General features: G+C 53.9%; 6 protein-coding genes across 6 annotated transcripts; 4 read left to right on the plus strand and 2 right to left on the minus strand.

Moving 5' to 3' along the window:
- Nucleotides 1-1,061: 1,061 nt before the first annotated feature.
- Nucleotides 1,062-1,534, plus strand: A1O9_13010 (Ras family, other; the record flags this gene model as incomplete). Its single annotated transcript, XM_013398066.1, has 2 exons — nt 1,062-1,130; nt 1,187-1,534. 2 exons carry the CDS (start codon nt 1,062-1,064, stop codon nt 1,532-1,534), a joined length of 417 nt encoding a protein of 138 aa, XP_013253520.1.
- A 711-nt stretch (nt 1,535-2,245) lies between these two features.
- A1O9_13011 (uncharacterized protein) lies at nt 2,246-3,733 on the plus strand (the record flags this gene model as incomplete). Its single annotated transcript, XM_013398067.1, has 1 exon — nt 2,246-3,733. The coding sequence occupies one exon, from the start codon at nt 2,246-2,248 to the stop codon at nt 3,731-3,733; it is 1,488 nt and encodes a 495-aa protein (XP_013253521.1).
- Nucleotides 3,734-3,912: 179 nt separating this feature from the next.
- On the minus strand, nt 3,913-5,587 carry A1O9_13012 (uncharacterized protein; the record flags this gene model as incomplete). The annotated part of the gene is made up of 2 exons (XM_013398068.1): nt 3,913-5,323; nt 5,370-5,587. 2 exons carry the CDS (start codon nt 5,585-5,587, stop codon nt 3,913-3,915), a joined length of 1,629 nt encoding a protein of 542 aa, XP_013253522.1.
- A 1,331-nt stretch (nt 5,588-6,918) lies between these two features.
- On the plus strand, nt 6,919-8,206 carry A1O9_13013 (uncharacterized protein; the record flags this gene model as incomplete). The annotated part of the gene is made up of 3 exons (XM_013398069.1): nt 6,919-7,203; nt 7,253-7,620; nt 7,666-8,206. 3 exons carry the CDS (start codon nt 6,919-6,921, stop codon nt 8,204-8,206), a joined length of 1,194 nt encoding a protein of 397 aa, XP_013253523.1.
- Nucleotides 8,207-14,758: 6,552 nt separating this feature from the next.
- On the plus strand, nt 14,759-15,163 carry A1O9_13014 (uncharacterized protein; the record flags this gene model as incomplete). Its single annotated transcript, XM_013398070.1, has 1 exon — nt 14,759-15,163. The coding sequence occupies one exon, from the start codon at nt 14,759-14,761 to the stop codon at nt 15,161-15,163; it is 405 nt and encodes a 134-aa protein (XP_013253524.1).
- Nucleotides 15,164-16,115: 952 nt separating this feature from the next.
- On the minus strand, nt 16,116-17,015 carry A1O9_13015 (uncharacterized protein; the record flags this gene model as incomplete). Its single annotated transcript, XM_013398071.1, has 3 exons — nt 16,116-16,255; nt 16,426-16,606; nt 16,674-17,015. 3 exons carry the CDS (start codon nt 17,013-17,015, stop codon nt 16,116-16,118), a joined length of 663 nt encoding a protein of 220 aa, XP_013253525.1.
- Between the last annotated feature and the right edge of the window lie 5,822 nt (nt 17,016-22,837).

The raw sequence follows: 22,837 nt of genomic DNA on the forward strand, positions 1-22,837 counted from the left end.
GACAGCGCTCAGCCGTCGCGTGTACACGCTGCCGACAGAGAAAGGTATGTGTCGAATGGCTTCAGCGGAATGATGTCATCTCACCCCTCGCTCTAGATTCGATGCTTCGACTACGCGAGGGATGGCCGCTGCGCCAAGTGCAGGCAGCACTGTCAGCGATGTACATTCCGGCCGGCGGGCTCACACGCAACCTTGGTCCCCGCGTCCGCTGTCTACGGTCCTGATGTGAGCGCTCCTGTCGCCAGCCAGCATGATGGGTCACCCGATCAAATGATAGCCCAACCTTCCGCCTGGCCCGAGCCTACGGTCTATGGCGCTTCCGGTCAGCCTCCAGATCTACGGCTCCATTGGGACCAGGCTTCCCTATGTCCTGCTCCAAACAGGACCCTCGTAACCAGCACGGTCATCTCCCCCCAAATCGTGCATTCCATGCCATTTGCTCATCCGCGTTCGATAGGGAGGCTGTGAGCAACGGGACAGAAGCGATCACGAAATTCGAAGTATCCTCGAGGGCAGAAGGTAGGAGACATGCCGACTGACCTCCAGTCCAGGCCTGGGCGGTCTCTGCTTGAGGACTGTCGACAGCGTCCCTCTTGATGGTCGTATCTCTGAGCCAGAGGGTCGGGTTTACGTCCTCGCATGTATCGGCCATGGACAAAGAGATCGCCTTTCCCTTTTCGATACCTTTGTGCGCCTTGGCGGCCGTGACCTCCTACTAGGAGCCTCCGGCGATGAGGTCTAAGGCAATGGGGCACTTAGCTCCGTCAAACACTGAAGGAGTCGGATGGTAGAGTAGGTAGAAATAGATGCCGCGGAACCCACCTTGGGGCCCAAGTCGCTTATACTACTCCGAACTCTTGATTTGTGACGGCTGCGGGTTGTCTGATTCTACCCTACCGGCGCCGAGTTTCCCAGTTATCGCAGTTTGATATCAACTTATCCGTGGACGTGCGACGTCAGCGGGCCAAGTCTCAGGGTAGTGACACGTGACCCTCACCTCCAGAGCTCTAACGGCTTTCTGGGGCCCGAGCAGAGAACGTGGTCTCCCCTGCTTTCATGTGATGCTCACTCCCTATAAACTGGCGATCCTAGGAGATGTAGATGTTGGCAAGGCGGCGATCACCATCCAGGTAGGTTTTGTCGTGTATCATCCTCACATGCCCGTTTCGCTGATTTCAACATTCAGTTATCTCTCAGCCACTTCGTTGCAATCTACGATCCCACCATCGAATATTCGTATCGGAAACAAGTCGTGATAGATCAGCAAGCGTGCGTCCTAGAAGTATTGGACACTGCGGGTCAAGGAGAACACACGACACTGCGAGATCAATGGACTCGAGACCGCGTGGGTTTTATCCTCGTCTACAGTATAACCTCTCGGAAATCTTTCGAAACAATCAACAAACTATATTCTCAGGTCCAAAGGGCCAAGGGATCCGGGACAGCCAAACTCTCCACAGGCGCCAACTACCTTCCAGCACCGGTGAGTGTCAACCGGCCCCATTCCAGTCATGTTGGTCGGAAACAAGAGTGACAAGTGTCACGTACGCGAAGTGTCAGCCCAAGAAGGACAGGCACTCGCCCCAGAGCTCGGCTGCGAATTCGTCGGGGCATCGGCTAAGAGCTGCATTAACGTCGAGGAGGCTTTTTACGACGTGGGTCGGCAGTTGAAAAAGACAGCGACAAGCCCCTCTGAAACAGGTCGATTCAAGTAAAAGGTCTACATGTGGGACTTCTCCGGGCGTATGCGTCATGAACGATCCTCACCATCAACCAGCCTACCGGGAACACAATAAGTGAGGTGGTATCAAGTGCGTCATTCGATGAATACGACTCACCCAAGGGTACATCCGGGAGGGACGACAACAGGACCAAGACAGAGCCAGAAGAGCGGGGAAGACCGTGACCGATCTTGGGTCGTGCGGCGATTCGGTTGGATTTGGGAGATTGTCCGCAGCTTGCTCAGTTGACACATCGTGGTGCGATGCCCACGCTTGGTGGTGCTGAGATAGAATTCTGAGTGACAGTGAAGTGCTGCTTCAGACCCCAAGTGCTCTTAGATGATGTTGACTCTGTGATGTGGTCGAGGACTGATTATCGTTCAAGTGGGACTTGGCGCCCTTGGCGGTTTGGGGCAGACAAACGCCCGAGATTTGTGCCCTGAGTCTTCATCCTGATGATAAATGGAACGCTGAGGGCTGAATACCAGACATAACTGTACGGAGCACGACAAACAGCACCAGATATGGCAGCGCTCCAGCTCCTCTGCTCCGCCACCACATTTCCCATTCTCGCATTAATGTTCCTTCTTTTCCGTTGCATCTACCGACTCTCCCCCCTCCATCGCCTCTACCATATTCCAGGTCCAATCCGCGCCCGTCTCACTTCGCTCTGGCTGACCTATCACTCCTGGGCTGGCGACGAAGCTTCCACCGTACACTCTCTCCACCTCACCTACGGCCCTATAGTTGTGGTTGGCCCAAACGCAGTCGACATCGCCGATGGTGCCGCACTGTCCGATATCTACGTTGAAAAAGGCGGATTCCGCAAACCAGAATACTACCTGAACTTTACGGTCGATGGCTACCGGACCATTTTCTCCGAAGTTGATTCTGCGGCACGGGCCTCCAGGGCGAAGGCTGTCTTACCGGTTTTCGGTCCGCTGCGATTGAGGCAGGGAAGAGAAGCAGTGTACGCATGTGTGCAGAAGTGGATTGACATCATCGGGATGGAAGCCAAAGTTGGGCGGCCGGTGGACGTGTTGGGATTGTCACGCAGTTTCGCGATTGACGCAGCCAGTGAGTATTTGTTCGGGCATTCGTACGGTGCATTGGACATTGATCGAAGGATGGTGGCCAAGAAGGCGAGAGGAGAGGAAAGAGGCCGCGCTGATGGGATGATCGACGCGTTCGATGCAGTCGGGCGGTACTGGTATTTACCGCCGTGGGCTTATGGCTGGGTGGACTGGGTCAGGATCACCTTCTTCGCGAATGCTGCTCTTCGGAAGACTTTTCTAGTGATGGACGCTTACGTCAACCAAGCAGTCGAGGGTGCGGCGAATGCGGAGAAGAGCTCCCTAGCTGGTAGATTCCAGGGCCGGCTCCTTTCTGCTGGTATCACTGTGGGTGAAACGAAGGCGCAGTGCAAAGATGCCCTACTTGCTGGTGTGGACACCACAGGTTACAACCTTGCACACATCATATTCCAGCTGGCGAAGCATCCCGAGATATATCAAGCTCTCAGAAAGGAGATACAGGACAGCATTCCTACAGATGATCAGGTCCAGTGCCTTCCTTACCTTCGAGGTGTGGTACAGGAAGGACTTCGAATCAGCACCGCCAACCCAACACGGATCCCTCGCGTTGTCCCCCGGTGTGGTTGGCACTTTAGAGACACATTCTTTCCCTCCGGGGTAGAAGTTTCCTGCTCCTCATATGAGCTGCATCATAACCCTGCGGTCTTCGACTGTCCTCAAGAATTTCGACCGGAAAGGTGGCTCAAGGCGAGTAGAGAGATGGATCGAGACTACATCCCCTTCGGGGTGGGTTTTCGACGGTGCATTGCGATGAATCTGGCGTTGGTGGAGTTATATTGTGCCATTCACAAGTTGGTGGAGTATGATTTGCTCTCGGACGCACAGCCATGTGAAGACGGCATCGAGCTGAAAGAATGGTTCAATAGTAAAGTGGTGGGTGGAACCATCGATTTGAAGTGGGAGTCTGGACATGAGTGAGACAGGGCACAAATGCGAGAGAGAGGATGGAGACATCCAATTTAATTGTGGCAGTGAGCACGCCGGACTACCACGAGGACGTGTTGCCTTCTACAGCGCCATCGAGATAGATCCATGGGGAGAGAATACACCAAGAATTTCTAGATAACCACGAGACAAACAACCTTCACCGCTTGTCGCTAAGCGTGACTCGTATGAGGCTCAACCTCATTCGCACGGCCCTTGACAATGTCGACGATTGCACTGTTCACACCGGCCCACTTGGTTCTTCCATATAGAACCCACGCCGCGACAACGAAAATGAGACTTGCTCCAAAGATGGGTCCCGAATAGTTCATCGTGACCGCAGTGACGGGCAGACTGTAGGGAATGGGCAGAAAGACCATCATGTAGCAGGTGTAGAGCAATGCGAACGAATTGACATACTTTCCCCACCAAGACATATTCCATTCCCCCAGTGCCAGCGTCCGGCTGCCTCGATAATTCTGCCATCTTGCGAGCAGCATGCTCAAGATGGCAATGCCGTATGAGGCAAAGAGGGCGATCGTGGCCAGTGAGAGAATGGCCCCGAAAGCGGTGGTGGACCCAACATTGATGAGAGAGAGGGCCACATTCACCGCAATTCCCAGCCAGATAGCTCGAATTGGAAGTAGATGGTTTTGGTTGACCATGGCAAACCACTGAGGGAGGCCCCCATCACGGGCCCACGCCCACGTCAGACGTGACACAGACGCAACACAGCCAAGAGCTGAGCATGCGGAGATGATGAAGATGCCGCTGATCATGGCCGTCGTGGCAGCGGTTGAGTTCGTCACGCGCATTAAAACAACGGCTGCGGGATACGGCGCGTACGCCAGTTCCTCATCCAGGCGTCCCATGGCGGACAGCAGGCAAATGACCATGGCATACGCCATGGCACCGTTCATGGCAAGGCCCCAAAAGACGGCTCTCGGGACAGCTTTCTTGGGCAATCGCACCTCCTCAGCCAGGTGAACTGGGCTATCGAGAGAAATGAATGAGCCGACAGAGGTGAGCATACCCAAATTCCAGGAGATGTATTGGTTGTTCCACCCCGACAGAACTTCGCGATGGAAGAAAATATAATCCGTCGTATTCCGAGACCCCATGACCAGAAGAACCACGACGAAGAGGATAAACAGGGCGACGTGGAGAACACCGGCGGCCAGTTCAAGCCACGGCACGATGAAGAACGTCCAACGAACCGAGTTGATTGCGCCAAAAAAGAGGAGCATCGCGATCATCAGGCACGCGGTATGCCAGCTCTCCCCAACGTAGGTCGGGTGCTGCAGAGCGATCAGGGCCTGAAGGACGAGGATTGTCACATTGACGATGGCTGCAAGGACCGCCACCCAGCCGAGCCACGTCATCCACCCTTGTAACCATGTCAAGAATTTCCTCACTCCAGGAGGAGCGAGAGCATTGGTCCAGTGATATTGGGCCCCGGCGATTGGCACCAACGAGGACATTTCCGCGATTGAAGCCGCTTGCGACATTGCTCCGATGTAGACGATGAGGATAGACCAGGCAAACGTCTGAGGGCCCCCGTTGAACAGGACGAACGTCATGACCCTGCCGCGAACTTTAGTGACGTCGAGATAGAATGGGGGTAACCCACGAGTTCATTGATTCCCAGATCGACATGTACGTGAGGGCGAAGGCCAAGATTTGGACGTCGCTGAACTGTTTCCTCACACCCAACATCTTATTCAGACCCCGTTCAACCTCCGGCGACCCGACAAGGGCGGACTGGTCGGCACCGATGTTTCCATCCTTCGGTGCCACTCGGGTGCCCAAGCTCTGTCGCATCTCGATAGCTTCACTCTGAGAGGCCATGGTAATGACGTCGACCAGTAGGGGAATATCAAGAAAAGAGAGCTGCCACACAAAACGCTGTATGTTGGTAACGTCGTGAGAGCAAGAAGCGAGGAGGAGAGAGAGGAGAATGTTGTGGACAAAAGGCATGAAGATCGCTCAACGATGTGCCAAAGGCGCTTCGACTGATTCCGGGATGGTCAAACTTGGCACATGTCGTTTCGGTTGTGTGGCGGTGGTCTCGGAGTCTCAGTGTACGGAGGGACTGTACTCCTTACCCAGTAGTTTTACGCGAAGGGCCCGACATCATCTCCTCCGGCAGGTTGCTCCTCTATTCCGACCTATCGCATGACGAGTGTCAATCCACCCACAAGGATGGGGTGAGCGGCGTTTGGTCAGTAGTTCTTTTCCAGAGGAATATTGCCATGTCAAGGTAGGACCAAAGTGTGCACTCAGTACGGTACAGTATCATAGTAACAAGCGATATAGGCCTTTGTGCATCCCCTTCTTTCTCCCCCCACTCGTGGTGCGTCCGAACGCTCGGCAATTTCACGGCCCACGGTTCAAACGCTCCGTGCTCCTAGTTAACGTCACATCAATCACCAGGGTCCGAAGCACGTTGAAGTTGACTCAGGACACTAACCCCTTCAGTTTCGACTGCTGGTGCCGTGGGCCCGGAAATCGTTTTCAGGTGAACTCGTCCTGGAGCAATGCCAGGATTGAAGTTTAATGACGCGGCGTGCCACTGACGGCTCACCGGAAGAGAGAACGGCAGAGCGTTTCAAGATAGGGTTGTCACTCACTTATGACTATTATCACCGCCCATCTATGGTTTGCGGAATGCAGTGCAAGCCACGGAGGTCAGAGGGAATGCAATTAAGTTCTGACATCCAATTGCACAGTCCCACAATACCCTAGAGGGAGGTGGGGACGCGAGCTCCGGCAGCAAGCTTAAGCTCTAACATACCCTGGCTAGCGTGGGAACACTCCCATGTTTCCTGCTATGAATGGTTCTTTCTTTTCACCTTGCCACTCGGAGTAATGATGCATCCGTCAATTCGGACTTGGATCACTCTACTTCCTGGTGAAAATTAAGCTTTCGGTCTCTTTGGAGCCTTGTGGACTGTATAGGACTGTGGACTGTACAGAGTACTCGTGCCCTCCCGGCCTGGCCCTAGTTAGGGGATGGGGATTCCCGTTCACCTTGTGCTAGGAGTCATCTCTCCCCCGCGGAGCGTTTTCCTGTTCATGTTTTATTTACTTCTCAAGCCACCGTCGCGTTGAACTTAGTCCCATAATCCAAGGATTTGCCCACATCGCTGCTGTCCCTTTTAGCTCTCTTATCTCACAAGATGGACAATGGAGCGAGGGCACCGTTTTTTCCATCGGTCCCGACGAACCACGCGTCATGGGTCGTGGTCATCTCTCTCTCCTTCCTCACCTACTCCATCATTGGCGTTGCACACAAATTTCTCTGCAGAAAACGAAACGGAAAGCAAGAAGCACACGACTGGATGGTGTTGAGCGCTTTGCTGGTGTCGTGTGTACAGTCAGTGGTCCTCGTCAGGTCCTGCATCCACGGCCTTGGGAGACATCAAAGCGCCCTCTCGGAATCGGCAGTAGTGACAGTCCGAAAGGTGCGTCGTATCCCCTCGATCAAAACCCTTTCTTGACCACCCTGTCCAGGAGCTTTTTTCTTCCACTCTCTTAGGACTGTTTGTCCACATGCTGGCGAAAATTTCGACCACGCTGCTCATCCTGGCCATCAGGCCCAAAAGAAAGCATCAGATGGCGTCTCGTGTCATTCTTGGGGCCATAGTAGTTTGGGGAGTGCTCGGCGCCCTTTTCCTTGGTTTCAGGTGCGGGCTTGCGTCTCCGTGGTCTGAGGGCCAGGACCAGTGCCTGGATGAGTTTCGCGTCTATCTCGGAATCAACTTGGGCAACATTGTTACAGATGTTGCTCTCGTGGGGTTACCCACCGTGATCATGTGGAGCGTCCAAGTACGTGCGGATCTCAAAATTCAACTAATTGCTTTATTTGCAAGCAGGATCCTGTTAGTGCTACCCGTATGCCACTTTTCCTGACTAACTTGGGTCAGCGTCCCGGTCATCATCATTCCCCAAACAGCATACCTTGGCCGTCTTCCAGGCAATGGGAGCGACTTGACCTGGGTGATGGTTGAGCCGGCTATCTTAGGCCAAGTTGCTTTGAGTCTGGCCGTTCTGGCGTCCTGCATAGCCGGCCTTAAGGGAATGATCGATAGTTTTGTATCGGGAGCTTCACAATTCATCGTACCCACGGTCTACGCCTCCTCTCACAACAATTCCCAGCCCCTAGGCAGCGGACTCATTCGAACTAGCCTGAGAGGTAAAAATGACGGAAGTAAAACGGATCTACCGCAGAGCGCGCTTCGTTCCAAAAGCATGAAGGATGGTCCCACAACATCGAGAAAAAGAAATTCTAGTCCCAGCAGCGAGAGTCAGACCGGACTGCGAGACAATGACATTTTACAGACAATCGAGGACGAGGTCGCGTTCCTGACCACAACCCAGGACCCATCCCAGCACCCTGGTGCGGATGGCATCTCGCAACATTCGACGTATGTCTATGGCGATGGTCCTCGTCAGCAGACGTTGTGAGCGGATTCAGCGGGCGTTGGTGTATTATTGAAATGGGTGTCATCAATAACCCCCCCGAAGGACGTGCTAAGAGCGGGGCTCGAGTCGGACCGAGGGCGATCGTTCGCTAACCAAGGTCTCAAAGCGCCCCCCGATCCTGATTCGGTAGACCAAGGTGCGACTGGGTTGCTGCTGGCCATCACGCCTAGAGTGTTTGTCAGGCTTACGCTGAATACCCACCTGCTACCGCCGAGGCCACTATTCATACGAGGCGACGATTTGGCACAGGTTTGATCAACTATTCAAGGTGTCTTGGCAGGGATCCGGATGACGACGTGCATTTGTCGCCCCCTTTTTGCAGTGTCGAGGGGTTCTTTCATAGAGATTTACATACGGAACAGACCCGCTCCCTCGAGAGGAGAGGTGGAAGTCATTCAATTGATTCGCTTCCTCAACGGGTAGATGGGATGGCGTTCCCGATTCTCGCATCTTCATGGACCAGACTCTAAGAGATGCTGCCTAATGGTTCGGCATTAGCGTGACTTTGCTGCCAATGGCCGTAGACAGGACAACTTTACGTAAGGCGAGAGATGCTTGGCAGCTTTATGGTGGCACAGCGAGAGTATCTATGGTCGTGGTGAATCAGCCCGAGAGCCAGGATGGAGTGCTTTCGCAAAGACGAGCACGCGGACAGTCGTTGTGGACCGGGTGATGTGCTTTGAGAGATACAGTGGCCGCTGGTCACATTTTCTGCTTCATCTACGTCTCTCGAAGTTGAGGCCATGTCGGAATTCAGCAGGATGTCCGTATGCCCGAGATCCCCTATCGGCACGAAACATGGAGCGGCCAAGGTCGAAATAGACTCGAATTCGACAGGCGGAATCAATGCCTGAACGCGCGGACCGGTTGTTCGAGGATTCTCCGAGCGCTGAGAAGCTCCCCCATTTTGGGTGGCCCAGGGCATTGAGGAGTTCGTCTGTCTCCGATGGCGTTTGACGGCAGAGGATGTGATCAGCGTCTCTCCAGAATGACCCACTACCCTGTCCTTCGATCGTTGGAGGAGGTCGTATGACGACACAGTCAAAAGAGTTTGACAAATGTTCAATTATACACCGGAGGACTCAGTTCAAAGGCGTATGGCGGTCGAGCACGCCGGGAAAGATTGTAATCGGAAGAGGTGTCATCACCTGGACCGTCACCGTCGAATCATCGTTGAGACTACGGCTTTGCAGACTTAACAAGTGCTGATGGTAACATGGGCCCATAACCCACATGCAACGAACGACCGAGGAACATCACACACTAACGTCACGATATCAGACCAGATCAGGTTCCGGAGTCGTTCATAGTAAGCGTCGATGTTGTTCAGACATGAGTTCACGTGGGCCATGCTTTTGTTCGTGATCTTCGTTTGATCTAGGATGGTTCTACAGCAGAACATGGAGGTCAGGGAACCGCAACATAGGGTTGGCGAAGATGGCCTCGTACACCTCCGTGTATTTCGCATCATCCAGGTCCACGACGAAACCTGGGGCCGCGAAGTTGGGAGACGTCTGCGCTGGGGTAATCCCTCCACAGCCGCCGCCAGTCATCAGCGTCAAGCTCGATGCCAAGTTCGTCATGATGGAAGCGCCGTGTCTGCATTGTTTCTCGTAAGGTGTCCAGCCAGAACTACCCAAGGGATATTGACACCCATTCAGTGGTCAGGTCCCGCCAGCGATCATTGCACCACAGGGCCCTCAATGGTCCTGTGAAATACGCTGTCGTTGGTGACACACTTGGTGTCACTATTGCCTAGGTACTCGAGGGCTTCTTCTGGCGGTTGGCGATACCACTCCCCGTCTTGCTGCGATTCTGTTGACATGAAGCCAAAGCCACCCGTGAGCCGAACGGCAATCTCGGACGGGGACGCGAGGCTCCCGAAGGGCACTACGCGAACAAAAGGAGTCTCCTAGTGCCAGTTTCAACGTCGGGTTTGACATGACGTCTGGAGGATGTTTGGGCTGGAAGGGCCTCTCTAGCTGGACACATGGTCTTGTGGCGACTCAACTTACAAGTTCTAAAGTCGGAGGGCGAGAGAGAATGGTAAATCGGTGATCCACGGTGCTCAGTATCCATGAGGGTGTATGGATGACAGTTGGCAACGTCGGTTGCCATGCACCTGAGAGTTCGCAGCACGACAGGGTCACACTCCACCTGCTGAGAGATGTCGTTCCCGTAGGCCAATTGGTCGCCAGTTTGGAGCGCCGGGTCCCACGGGTACAGGACCTCCATCCAAGCTTTTCAGTTCACCCGCAGCCAGGCACGGCATAATTTTGGTCAGCACTGCCTCAGTGTCCAAGGTGACGCCTAAACTTAGATGCGCGACCCATTTATGGGCGTCCCAAAGCACGACAATCGTCACTAGCTGGACCTCTAAAAAGTAAAACCACCGCAGGATCAATTGTTCATGACAGCTGATACAGTACCGTTGGTGGTCTAAGCGCCGTCGTCACAGGCTCAGATTTAAAGTTTGACCCAGTAGAGTGAGCTGGTCTCGCACCCATGCTTGTCAGCTATCTATCAGGTGAGGAGACTTTTGAGTTCTACCCTTCTGTCTGAATGCCCCCACCCCCCCGAACTAGGGCGGATGAGGAAGTTTTCGCCAGCTAATTTATCTGGGCCTGCAAGTAAGCAGTGACGAAGTCACAGCTCCTGGACAAGGAAGAACGGATCGAAAGCTTCGGTGTTATACTTAGGTCGCGAACCCAGCACGAGTCAGGTGCGGGGCATGTCTCTAGGTACGGAGCTTGGTCTACGATGTGATCAAAGGACGCTAGGCGGAATGGTTCGACATAAGTGGATCAAACGAATAGTTTGTGTGCCATGAGACCTAAATTACCCCCCACTCTCCCAATCTCATTTGGTTAGCGTTGAAGATGTCTCCCTCAGGGTCGAAGCTGAAAGTCCACATATTGGCACTCAGCTTTCAGGGCGTGCGACTGGCCTCGGCAGTCCTTCCCAATGCTTGATTCAAAGGCAGCCACTCAAAGTGATTGAATCGCGTGGTAATCCAGGACTCTGAGCTCCCCGGCGTCCTTTTGCGGAGGACGGAATCTCGACACAGCTTCCTCGACCCGGTGAAAATTGCGGCATGTGTTCGATACTCCAGCGTGGGCGATCGACACGGTGAATGATAAATTCTCAGGAAACGGCGGACAGATATTTTCTTCCGTCTTCGGAATGATATCGTGCAGGGCATAACTGTGCAGGTTGACTCAGGACTCTGGATTCCGGGAAGAAGCTTCCTTTCCATAGATACAGTACATATGAACATCCTTAGGCTATGATTAAACTGAAGGCCCTGGGTCCGGCTGGGGCGTAACACCACAATAGCTGGTGACGAGAAGAAATGTGTTGAAGGTAGCTTCGTGGCCGCGGGCCCTTCCCACTTACTAAAGTTGAGCTACTTAATGTGCCGGTGGACTACGGTTCGCCATTATCCCCCACCCCTGACCCTCGTGCGAGTGATAGTGTTTGGCGAGGAGCCTCGTGCTTCCCGTCTGACTTTGCCAAGCGTCGCCATTGGCTCTGGGAACTTCCCGCGGGTGACGGTACTAGACACGAACCGACCACGCAGGTCCCCTCCGTGCTGGCGCTGGGTACGCAACCTGCACAGTGCGCCTGCAGCACTCAACGTGATTTTAGGTTCTCAGGTGCAAAAAGACCAAACCAGATCGATGCTCGTCCTTACGGGGCCGGCAATGAAGGCCTGAGCACAAGGCACAAAAGGGCCCGTGCGGACCTCGTGTTGATGGTGGGCGCGTATCTGCCTCTTTTGGGAACGTCTGATTTAAGTTTACTCGTAAAGGGTCTCAGGAACATCCATCTTCACCGTGCCGAAGTGAGAGTGATGGGAGTTCGTCCTACATTGGCCCGCCTCGGCTGCACCATTCACAATGGTGGGCGGACTGCCCCCAATCATTTCAGCGGCCGATATGACTGCGACGAATGAACTTCCTCCTGACCCCCATTCCATCTCCACACCAACGAAGAGATGCTGCGAGCTCGTCCCAATGTCGTTCCATTTCATGCCCGCATCGAGCGCAGCCCAGTCCACTATCACAGAACAAGGTCGATCGATATCATCATCCAGAGATATGTCTGATGCGCTAGAGTACCACACAGGGGTGTTTCTTGACCCGTTTCAACTTCGACTCTTCCTCACTCTAAAGGAGGACTGTCGACTCTCCCCCCCCCGTATTTCCTGAGTCGTACACTTACTTCCCCGTGCCGACATTGATAAAGGTTCAACTGGATCCATTGGTGGTCAATGTGGATGGATTCCTGGCCTTGATTCCCATCTTACAAGATTCACAATGCCATAAGAACTGAGGAGGCAATGCCTCATCTTGGCAATTCAGCTACGGATGTCTCGAAATTCACTCCACCCAATCCTTTTATTGATCACGTTTCCCTTCCGCGAGCTCGCGCATCCTGTCCCTGTCCTTCTCAAGAGCCTTTCCTCATACAGTACTACAAGGGTGTATCTTATATTCTTTCCTATGGATACGAAGCGGAGTTACTTGATCACGTACACACTGAAGTCTAAACTTCACCCTCGATCATCCCGTATCTCTGAATGATGCAAAGAGGGAACCCGTGTCCAAGAAATCTGTGCACACCTCTCCCAGCTGGGGGTCCTCGAACATCGTTCAGGACATTCTACTCAATATTGGAACAGAGGCGGCCGGCGGTACGCCTGTTGCAATCAAGATAAGACATCTGTATTCACTCAGCAGAAATTGCTGAGTTCTCTCCGTTCAAGTCATGACCCACCCTCCTAGACCTCAACTCCATGGGGAATCAAAGGTGAAAATCCAGGAGCGGCCTGCCATTCCGGCACCGTCCCGGGACCTTCACGACCTTCGTCGAGGCTCCTCGCGATGGCAGCCTTGGCACACGGCCGAACCAAGCTGTTGGGACAGTGGCCGACATTTTGATTGAATATCAGTTCAGGGGCGTTCTCGTCCGCGAATCACAGTGAGCATTCGTCGCCGCCACGCGCTGAGTTTCCGTTCGTGATTTCACCAAAGCGCGTCCAAGGCCCAAAAGGAGGTGTGGAAGGGGAGTTGGACGACCGGACCCATTTTGTGGAGCCGCGAACCGCCAGTTAGCGCTCAGTTACTCCGGCGCAACCAGTCTACGATGTGAAAAGAAGGAGGTCACGGTGCCATCACGTGAGACGGTCTGCCTGGCGCAAGACAGTTCAAAGTGGCCACGCGATGCAACCACACGCATTTCTTGGCAGACGCTTCTTCACGATCGGACGTCCTTCCCCCTCCCGGCTGAGAACCCCTTCCTGGTGAACCGCACCCTGCCGTAGCCGACTCGGCTCAACGTTGGAAGGATGGCGGCGTGGGTCCTCGGCATAAGACTCAAGAATGATCCTACCCAAAGGGCCACTCGGGTTGCATGGGGCCCTCGTCGTGACGGATCTAGTGGAAGCCGCGGAACTCACTAGCCTAACCCTTCCCAGAGTTGACGACGGTTGGTGGTGCGCCGTTCAGGAGACCCCTGCGATGGCTAAGCACGGAGTATTTCGTCGGACATGATGGTGAGCTGATCCTTGGGACTCGCGGTGCGGGCGGGGGCGCTACGGCCACAAGGGCCACCAAAAGGTGAGATTTCTCTGTTATATCTTTATGCGACTGACAACCACGAAAGGGTTCAGCACTGTATCGATGGGTATCATGCATTTCAGCCGCAAGCGAAGGCTCATAGGGTCAGGTGATGAATCTCTGTGACGAGCCTACGGGCGACAACGTCTTCCTGCACCGGCGGGTGTACACACCAAACATACGCCCTATGCTGCGAGAGCGAGGACAAGTCCTTCCAGAGCGAGAACAGCAAGTGCTCCCAGGACTCACCCTCATGGACGGTAGCATGGGATCCCCTTCCGCAAGACCATATATTGAGCCTCGTACAGCAGGGGCTGGTCGACGACACTCAGCTGAGTCAACAGTGCAGAAGCCTTCCCGAACCTTCAGTGTTTCAAGCATCCTCAATCCCCAAGACGATTCTGAGGATGAGGAAGGGGCAAGTATCGATTTCCCTCTGTCGCCTCCCATGAGTACCGCTACACAGACTGCATTGCCTGCGCCTGCTGGATCTCCGCGGGGCCGTAAGCAAACAGGTTTGAAGTCACCAGTCCGAAGCCACGACTATCAACCTTATATTCATTTAGAGAGACGAATCCTAATCCCAAAGTCTCCCACAAGCCAGTCCGGACACCTTGGGGCAAGGGAGAACCCGTCATCACATTCCCCCATCCAGCGTCTTCCAAATATTTCGGGAGCCAGTGGAAGGACATATGCTGCCGAACCTAGACCGCATCGATCCTCTCACGTCCCTCCCCTTCCGCCTATCGCGATCGTAACTCCGGCCCACTGTCCTACTTATGGGTCTCAGGACACCAGGCAACCGCGCTCTGTCGCGGAAAGCACTGCTCGAACACAGACAACAGTAACCCCACAGGCGGAACATTTTATTAGTAGCCAGGTACCATACACAGAAGTCGAACAGCCACCGCCGATGTATCGCTATGGCCCGGGGGGACCAGAAACGCCAGCACCGGGGGCGTTGAGAGCATTACCGGCGGGAGGTACCGGTGGCTACGGTCACGAAGCACGGACTCGCGGGTCCGGTGGAGGATACCAAATGGGTCAAGGATCGTACCAAATAACTGTCGACACGGACCAAGGACCCATGTTAGTTCCTGTACAATTGGACTTGCAGCAGGCGTCAAAGGCGGCCGATGAAAAAAGAAAACGAAACGCCGGTGCTTCTGCCAGATTCCGCGAGAGAAGGAAGGAGAAGGAGAAGCAAGCTTCCTTCACGATATCTGGCTTACAAGCAGAGCTTCGGGGGGTGATCGAACAACGCGACTTCTATCTCGCTCAAAGAAATTACTTTTGCGACCTGATCAGCAGATGTTGAGTCCCTTTAGGTGGTGCGTCACGCACCTCAACCGCCGCCAGCTCAGTGTTCCATCCCCGATGCGGGATGCCTGTGACGTACAAGACTGGCCACGTCTCGCAGAGACACTCCCCGGCATACCGCAAAGATTGGTTGTACGCCCTTGGTGGTGATCGGCGCCCTGGTCCATCCGTAGCCCGTGGTGATACCCGGTAGTTGCGATGCCTGTAGCTACACACGGTGAAGAATTCAAAACAGTCCAAAGAAGGCACCACCAAGGAGCTGTCCATCACCACGTGTCGGCCGTGGGCACTACCTAAGTCTGCACGGCGACCCTGGCAGGCGTGCAGATTGAAGCCTCTCGCAGACGCCCCGTCGTGGATAGTGATGACGGTGGCAGATGGAAGGTGCGCAACAGGCCGAGGTGGGCGTGACGGCCAACCTCACGTAGCATTGTCCACGTTCAGCATCATAACTGATATCGGTCAGCTATTGAGTATACTCTATTTGCCCAATGGCAGGTGTTGCAACGTCAAGACGGGTTGAATACTTAGATTCGGACGTCATGCTCCACAGTCCCAGTGTACGTGAGTTGTGATACTGAAGACTATTGTCGTTGATGATGGGTTGAAATCTCGTGTCCTTGGAGTGTACCCACCGTTGCTTCCGTTCAAAACAGTTTTGTTGCGACCCAGGACGTCAGGGCGGGCGCGAGCGAGTCTACTACATTAAGCAATATTGTTTGAAGTGCGAGGAATCTCGGACCCATTAGTTATATGATTGTCTCAAACTCCAGACCAGCGCACCGTGAGCCTGATTCTTTTCGATCGATCCACTCGTTTCTTCTACGATAGCATGTCCTCCGTTCCCACCCTGGCACCATTCAATCGTGGGAGAAGCGATAACTCGGTGACGGACGTTCTTTGCCGACTTGATGTATTGGCGTTGTTTAATAAGAGCGACCTTGTTGTCTCTATAGCAGATCGGGATAAGGACAATGACCACCCGCTTGAGTAGCTTGGGTTGCTGCCCCTTGCTGCTCTTCCTCTGCTTTGCGAGCCTTCTCTTCCCCCTTCTTGCGAGCCTTCCACTCGTTGCGGATCTCTTTGGACTCTGCGAAACACGTCAGAATATCTGTCTGTGGAATGAGGGGGTTCAGTGCGGAACAAGTGACATCCACGACAGACACGACAAGCACGAGATCCGGCCACACAATTCTCGACTCCGCACTATTCTTGCCTGACGGAACGACTGCTGTTCCCAACAGACCAGAGATTACGGACCTTGAGATGTTCTCTTGGTGCCATGAGTTTTCGCGGCAACGTGTGTGTTCAGATGATTCAACGTGCCGTAGGCTTTTGTGCACCCATTCCAACCACATTTGTAAATTCTTTGAATTTCCACCTGTCGTCGGCGCTTGCGCTTGTGCCGTTCAGCATCCGTAGCTAGAACGAAGGAATAAACCTGCAGTTGGTTTGAGGTCAGTATCTCAATCACGCTAAAAATAACAAACGTCGCTGCCATTCTATACCTGTCCAGGTCGAGATGCAGCTGAGGTTTGAGGCGCTGCTTGAACGCCTGGCCCGCCTAGGTGCGGGTTTGGACCAGACATAACATGCTGCGGAGGGTAACCGCCCCATTGCTCGTGGGGGGGACGTTGCTGCATGTAGGGAGGGTGCTGCGCTTGGTAGGTACGCTGCATATCTTGGCCTGGAGGGTATGGCGAGTAGGGAGGGTAGGTCGGGCTCGCTTGCGAGATGGACGGATCTATAGGGACTTCCGAGTTAGACCTCTTACAGTGGGAATCTGCAGTAGGATTTCCATTTGGAGTTCCATCTGGTAGGGACATTGACGGACTTGTTGGTTGTGTCATGGTTGCTCCTGCACCTCACGATGACAGGAGCGAGCGTAACCCGAATATGCCACCACTCAGACGGCGAGGCCGGGAGTCCGACTACAGAGGATCGTGGCTCGAGTATTGGGCCAAGCACGGTTTCAGATTCCAGTAGGTCGCAAGAGGCGGTCGAGCTGGAGATCTGAACTTCCTCCAGGAATGGCTTGTGGAAAGCCTTCGTTTTGTTGTTTGGATTGGATTGAGGCGGTGTCGCTCTCTCTCAACCGATACGGCTGGGTCCGTGACACGAGGACGATGAGAACGTCGAGGGTAGGGGAATTATGGCGTGGCGATGTCAGTGACTTCTCAAGCGAGCACCGACTGAGGAACGAGCAATGTGAGTATGGTACGAGCAAGGACGGAGAGATAGTTCCGTGCGGCTCGGTCGTGTAGAAATGAGGCTTGTCCGAACGCCAAGCTCACCACGACAGTGAAGGGTTAGATTGAGACGGTTATCAGCCACGCCGGAGACAGCCTTACATACGACGAGACTTGATGCCCGTCCGGTTTCGGAAAAGACGAACACAGAGTTAAGTTCCGTGAGCTCGAACGCGATTCAACAGCTACCAGCAGAGCGGGACTATTATCGCGAGCTTGCCATGAGATGTGGTTTGCAAAGCCCCGATGTTCACATAGAACAGAGCAACGACCAACGTCCACGCGACGAGCCTCTGTAGCACCATGGTTTTGGACAGGCACAAGCACGTATAACGGTCGAGATACCATAGCAAAGCCGGCTGGGCCGACCGTGCGCAACTTTCACGTGAGGGGGTGGGCATGGGCAGTGGTGGCTTGCTTCCCGTTCGACGCCCGTTCGACTCCACGGTCATCACCCACTACCTGATCTGTGCTATCCCCTGTTACGCTCCTCCGGGGCCGCGATAGGTCCTTTCCACGACCGGATCGACGGTCACGGTGTGTGTCCCCCGGAAACTCCATCCCTTTGGACCACGGCTCATATGGCAAACCTTTCCACTATGCCATCCGACACTAGTTAGCGATCACTCCGGCCCAGGACCGACACGGGGTGTCAGTGACATGACCCCCTCGATCACCTGCCCCAAGGACCGCTCGCTTCAGGACGAGCGTCCCCGGGCCGCCCGTACACGACGGTGGCGATTTTGGGCAATTGGGGACTGCCATCCTTCGACCTGGGGAAAGGGTCGCGAAGTCGAGGTCGGGCCCGGGCTGAGGCCTGGTCAGCAGACTCACCGTCACGAAAGCCTTGCTCGGAAACATTCGTCCCGCGTTTGGACTATAAACTCGTATGTGCCGGGAGCTCCCCCCTCGGAGTGGGGAGCGATTGGGTGGAATTCACGGGAAGTCTCTAGGGACAGGCGGGAGTAAGAAGTACCTCGAGCAAAGACACTAATTCTGTCATCTTCGACTGCGTTAGCAGCTCACCCCGGTATGAAGTCGTACGTTCGCGGTCTTTGGGATCGGTAGCCGCTGAGAAGGGACATGAACAATTGGCCGGTTGGCACCACCACGGTCCGATGTTTGAACAGGGTCACTGGCGGGGGATGTCGAACTGAATTACGGCCCTAGAGTAACAAAGAAGGAGAATGAGGCGCGGCGAGGCTTTTCAAAACCACAGTCGTACAAGGAGGACGACGAAACCACTTCTCATGGACAGTCGGTGGAACGAAAGCTGCCCTGGCAAGGAGGAGTCTCCAGTTCTGAAGTACCCTGGGAGGCGTGCGTAGGTTCCTAGCCATCGAGAATATGTCCGACACCATAGAGGAAACAGACGTCCATGTCCGCGACCTCCCTGCAGGTCAGCTTGGCCGCGGGCACTACAAGGGGTTCATTTTTTACGTGTGTGGTGCCCGAGTCGGTGCTCTGATGGCATTGTTCCGCCCGGTCGATGCGCTCCCTCCTTGCTACCCAAGCACGAACAACGCATCATATGCCACACCCCCCGACCGTGAGAGTGCGCCCAAAACTCGTAAAATCAGCCAGGCCCGCGAGTCCAGTTCCCCATCTGAAGGACTTTCATTCTTCCTTCACCCGGCACCAGTTCTTCAGCCCAACCACGTCTCGCCCACTCAGCAAGGCCCTCCCACTCCCCGAAACGGAGGTGTTCCTCACCTGAATGTGGTTCATACGAGAGACTGGGAATGTGCTGGGTAAGCAAGGTAGAGCCGAAATTCCTATCTCCAGGGATTGACACCGATCTCGGTCAGTACAAATTTAATCACTCACTCCTCATTAATTACGGTAATCACACAATGATATCGGGTGCTAGTGATGTCGAAGATTCCAAATTCTAACTACTCCTCTTCCCTCTCTTTTCCCTGGATAGACTACAAGGCGAAGAGATAACTTTAAGCCTAGCTTTTTCTCCCATCCCGCGGGTATTGGCGCCAAGATTCAACTAGCGCGCGCTAGGGGTACTAACACGTGAAGCACTAGCAAATATGGATATTAAACTCCATGAGATCAAATGGCTAGGAAATGTCTATATAAACTAGAACAGTCCATAGAGTTGGAGTAAAAGGAGCGATTTCACACCTTGCGGAGCGCGAGTCAAAAAGGCCAAAAGGAGCCTAGTCCATTTTGCCAGGCTGCAGCAACCTATAGTCTCGGCGTGCGCCGAGGGGGTTCAAAAGGCACACGTTTCCCCCCAAATCTGCACCTCTCCGTTGACTCCCTCGACTTCGTCTGGCCCTGAGGAGGTACGCAATGCCTGACAGCCTCGACCCAACGATTTTCGAGCAAATTACCGGTGGTGCTCTTTCTCCTCCGGATCAGCTCTGGAGGAAATTGAAGAAGGCCATTGCCAAGGTCGGACTTGAACCATATCCGTCTATTGCGACGCGGCGGATCCTGATGGTGCTCGAATCTCTCCTCACCAACGCGGAAAACTATTTATTCGAGGTGGACGAAGAGTCCCCGGAAGCAGTCGTCGCCTCAGTGACCGGGAAATCCTGATTCAACGAGCCTAGGTACTACCACAATGCTCTACAGCTTATTGAGATGATTGGTCCCGACAAAGGTGCGCTCGGTCTCGAGTTCGGCTTGCCGCTCCACGGGCTGTTCGTTCAAAAGTTCAGCCAAGGAGACTGTTATGGTGTCGACCACGTCCGCATCCTGGATCGATACTCGACGTTCAGCCTCGCCCAACGACAGCAACTGGTCACGTCATTCCTGACCGGCGCCACATACTGGCTCCATCGACAATACCGGAGGCGTTCGCTGGGGATATTAGATTGCATGCATCAGATCCTGGACACCAACCATCATCCGGAGTCCCTAGAGCTCTTCCGAGAATTCCAATCCCTCGTCGATGGAGATCACGATGGAGATCACGATGTGAAATTACTTTCAGACAAGCTACGCCAATGGGAAAACCTGATCAACGATCAAACTTCATTGCGTTTCCGCCGCGCGAAGATCAACACACGCAGCCCGAGATTCCGAAGACAGAAGAAGAAGATGCGGGCGTATTGGAGAGAGCAAAACCTTCGATGCAAGAATCATCGTGATTGTCGCGATAAGCATCCCATTAACGACTGGGGGCCAATAGATTAGAGGTCGAAGGACATGGTATTTGTTAAACCTGATGAAGGCCCCTCTTATGGGTCCCGCCGCGGGCGATCAATAGCAGAGCCAGAATCCCAGTAATAATATCTCTATAGTATGGCGCCGTTCACGGAACGGGTCGCCAACCCGCGACATGCGGCGGGGCACATTGTCCATCCGATGAAACTAGGATCATTCGCCTGGAAGGGAACGGGTCTCGGCTGGGATGATGCGAATTCCTCTTTTTGTAAATTACGGCCTTGAGGTGAGGGTCTCACTGCTACGCGACGGTTCACGTGACAGGTGTGGAGGCTAGAGCCACGAGCGCCACTTTGGGCTACGCGCCGGACCTGCGGAGGATTCTTGAACATTTCCACGCCAATGGAATGCCGCTCGAGAGGCGTTCAAAGGGAATTAACTTAGAAATGATGAAAACCAAGAAACGGATCGGTGCGTGGCACTTACAGCATTCGCCACCTCACTACTTACACCTTGTTACTCATTGAGAGTGGCCCTTCTCCCATCCTTGCTTCTTGAGCTACTACATCATCCATTGTGACCCCCATTAATGTAGCCCTAACGACCACCGTTCATCCGCCAGGGTTTCTCAATTTACCCATTTCTTCACCATATCCGTCTCGTGGCACCTGGGGGAAATTTGACCCTTTTCCTGTCGCCACTGGTCGGTCGCTGACCGCGTCCACAATTACCATGACAACAAAACACAGGCCCACGATCACGACGATGCCGGCAATGATGGATACACTGATAATGACGACCTCTGCAAAGCGGAAGAACGTGTCGACGCCGTGAGCGGTCTTAGAGGGCTCCCTCATATCCTCGTTGTGCCAATCATCGAGGTGGATAATGTTCACGCCGTCGTTGCCGAAGAGAGGGAGAAAGGCGAGGTCGAGAATGGCCATATTTGCCACGCCCGCAGAGTCGGGCAAAGTCACCACGCTATTTACACGGAGTAGAGCGCTAAAGGGTGAAGTACGTGTAATATAGAATGCGACAGCCTACGTTAAATATTTTCAGGTCAAATTGAATTTCAAACATAGCGAAAAGCCTCTGAGGATATTATAGGATTTACAGTTAAACATATCCCGCGACCCTAACCTTAAAGACATGCCAATGGTCACCGTCAAAGATTTCCTGATACCTTTCGTTGACACTCATCTTAGTGTTCTCGGACCTCGACAGCTGCTTAGACGAGGCCTAACATACAAGACTAAATAGACATTGAATCCGTGTCAGGGGCTGTAAAGTTACTCGCAGGCCAGGATAGAACCGATTGGAGATACATGAACCACATCTGGGTGGGTCTAGGCGCTCAGCCTTGCGCTGTTCCTCCGCCTAATCAAGTAAAAAATGGTGACAGTCCATGGAGCGTTGAGGCCAGTTCGATTCGGCAGGTTGCTGTAGTGCCGCGATCGCTTTCGTACTGGCGTGCGTGTAGGAGTAGACATCACGATTCAACGAACCGTCTACGCCGCCTATGATTGTTCAAAATTGCATCAACCCCTGGCCTCAAATCCGTGCCACGCCGATGGAAAAGGTTGTCACCAGACTAGAGGGCTATGAGTCCAGAGGTAAGCCTTCTCTGATCCGCTCGTATGCATCTAAAATTCGATCAAATGGCTGTGCTCGATGTCGACTAGTTGGTGTTGGACCAGAATCCCGTCAGTGACTGATCCAGGATAACCTCGGCGGGTCTCGAGTGGTGTATACTAGTTGGCGGGTCTCCATCATCCGTCCTCCCAGGGTCCCATTCTGCGAATTGTATCAATCCCGATCTCTCTGGGTGTGATGGAGGCGGACTGCTGAGCTCGTAGTTTCGAAGTCTTCATCAACGGCACCGAGAGAGCGAGGGAAAGGGGCGGAGCCCACAAGGGATACCCTACTCCGTCGGAATAGGCGCGCCTCGGGGAAATCTTACGAATCCCATTGTGCAGCAGGAGAGAAAGGAGTCATGGTAATTGTACGAATTTATCGCTCCAAGTTGCCGTGGGTGGATGATAAAAACACTCTCGAATAAAATGGTGTTACCCTCCTGGTGAGTTCAGGTGCGCAGTGGGCGATGAGACTTGCGGCGACGCTCCGCCACTCTCTCCCTCTTTAGCTCTACGAAGGGTTCAGTCAAAGAACTGTGTGTGTTGCCGGTCTGATTCCATCGGCCTCCTCGACCGTCAGCAGAGCTCGTAGCAGGGGCATCGAGCCCATCACCAATCTCACTCGAGGCCACTCTGGCGATTTCTGATGTCGTCAAAGTAGAA

The sequence above is a fragment of the Exophiala aquamarina genome (assembly GCF_000709125.1).
Source record: "Exophiala aquamarina CBS 119918 chromosome Unknown aczIA-supercont1.42, whole genome shotgun sequence".
NCBI classification, from domain to species: Eukaryota; Fungi; Ascomycota; class Eurotiomycetes; order Chaetothyriales; family Herpotrichiellaceae; genus Exophiala; species Exophiala aquamarina.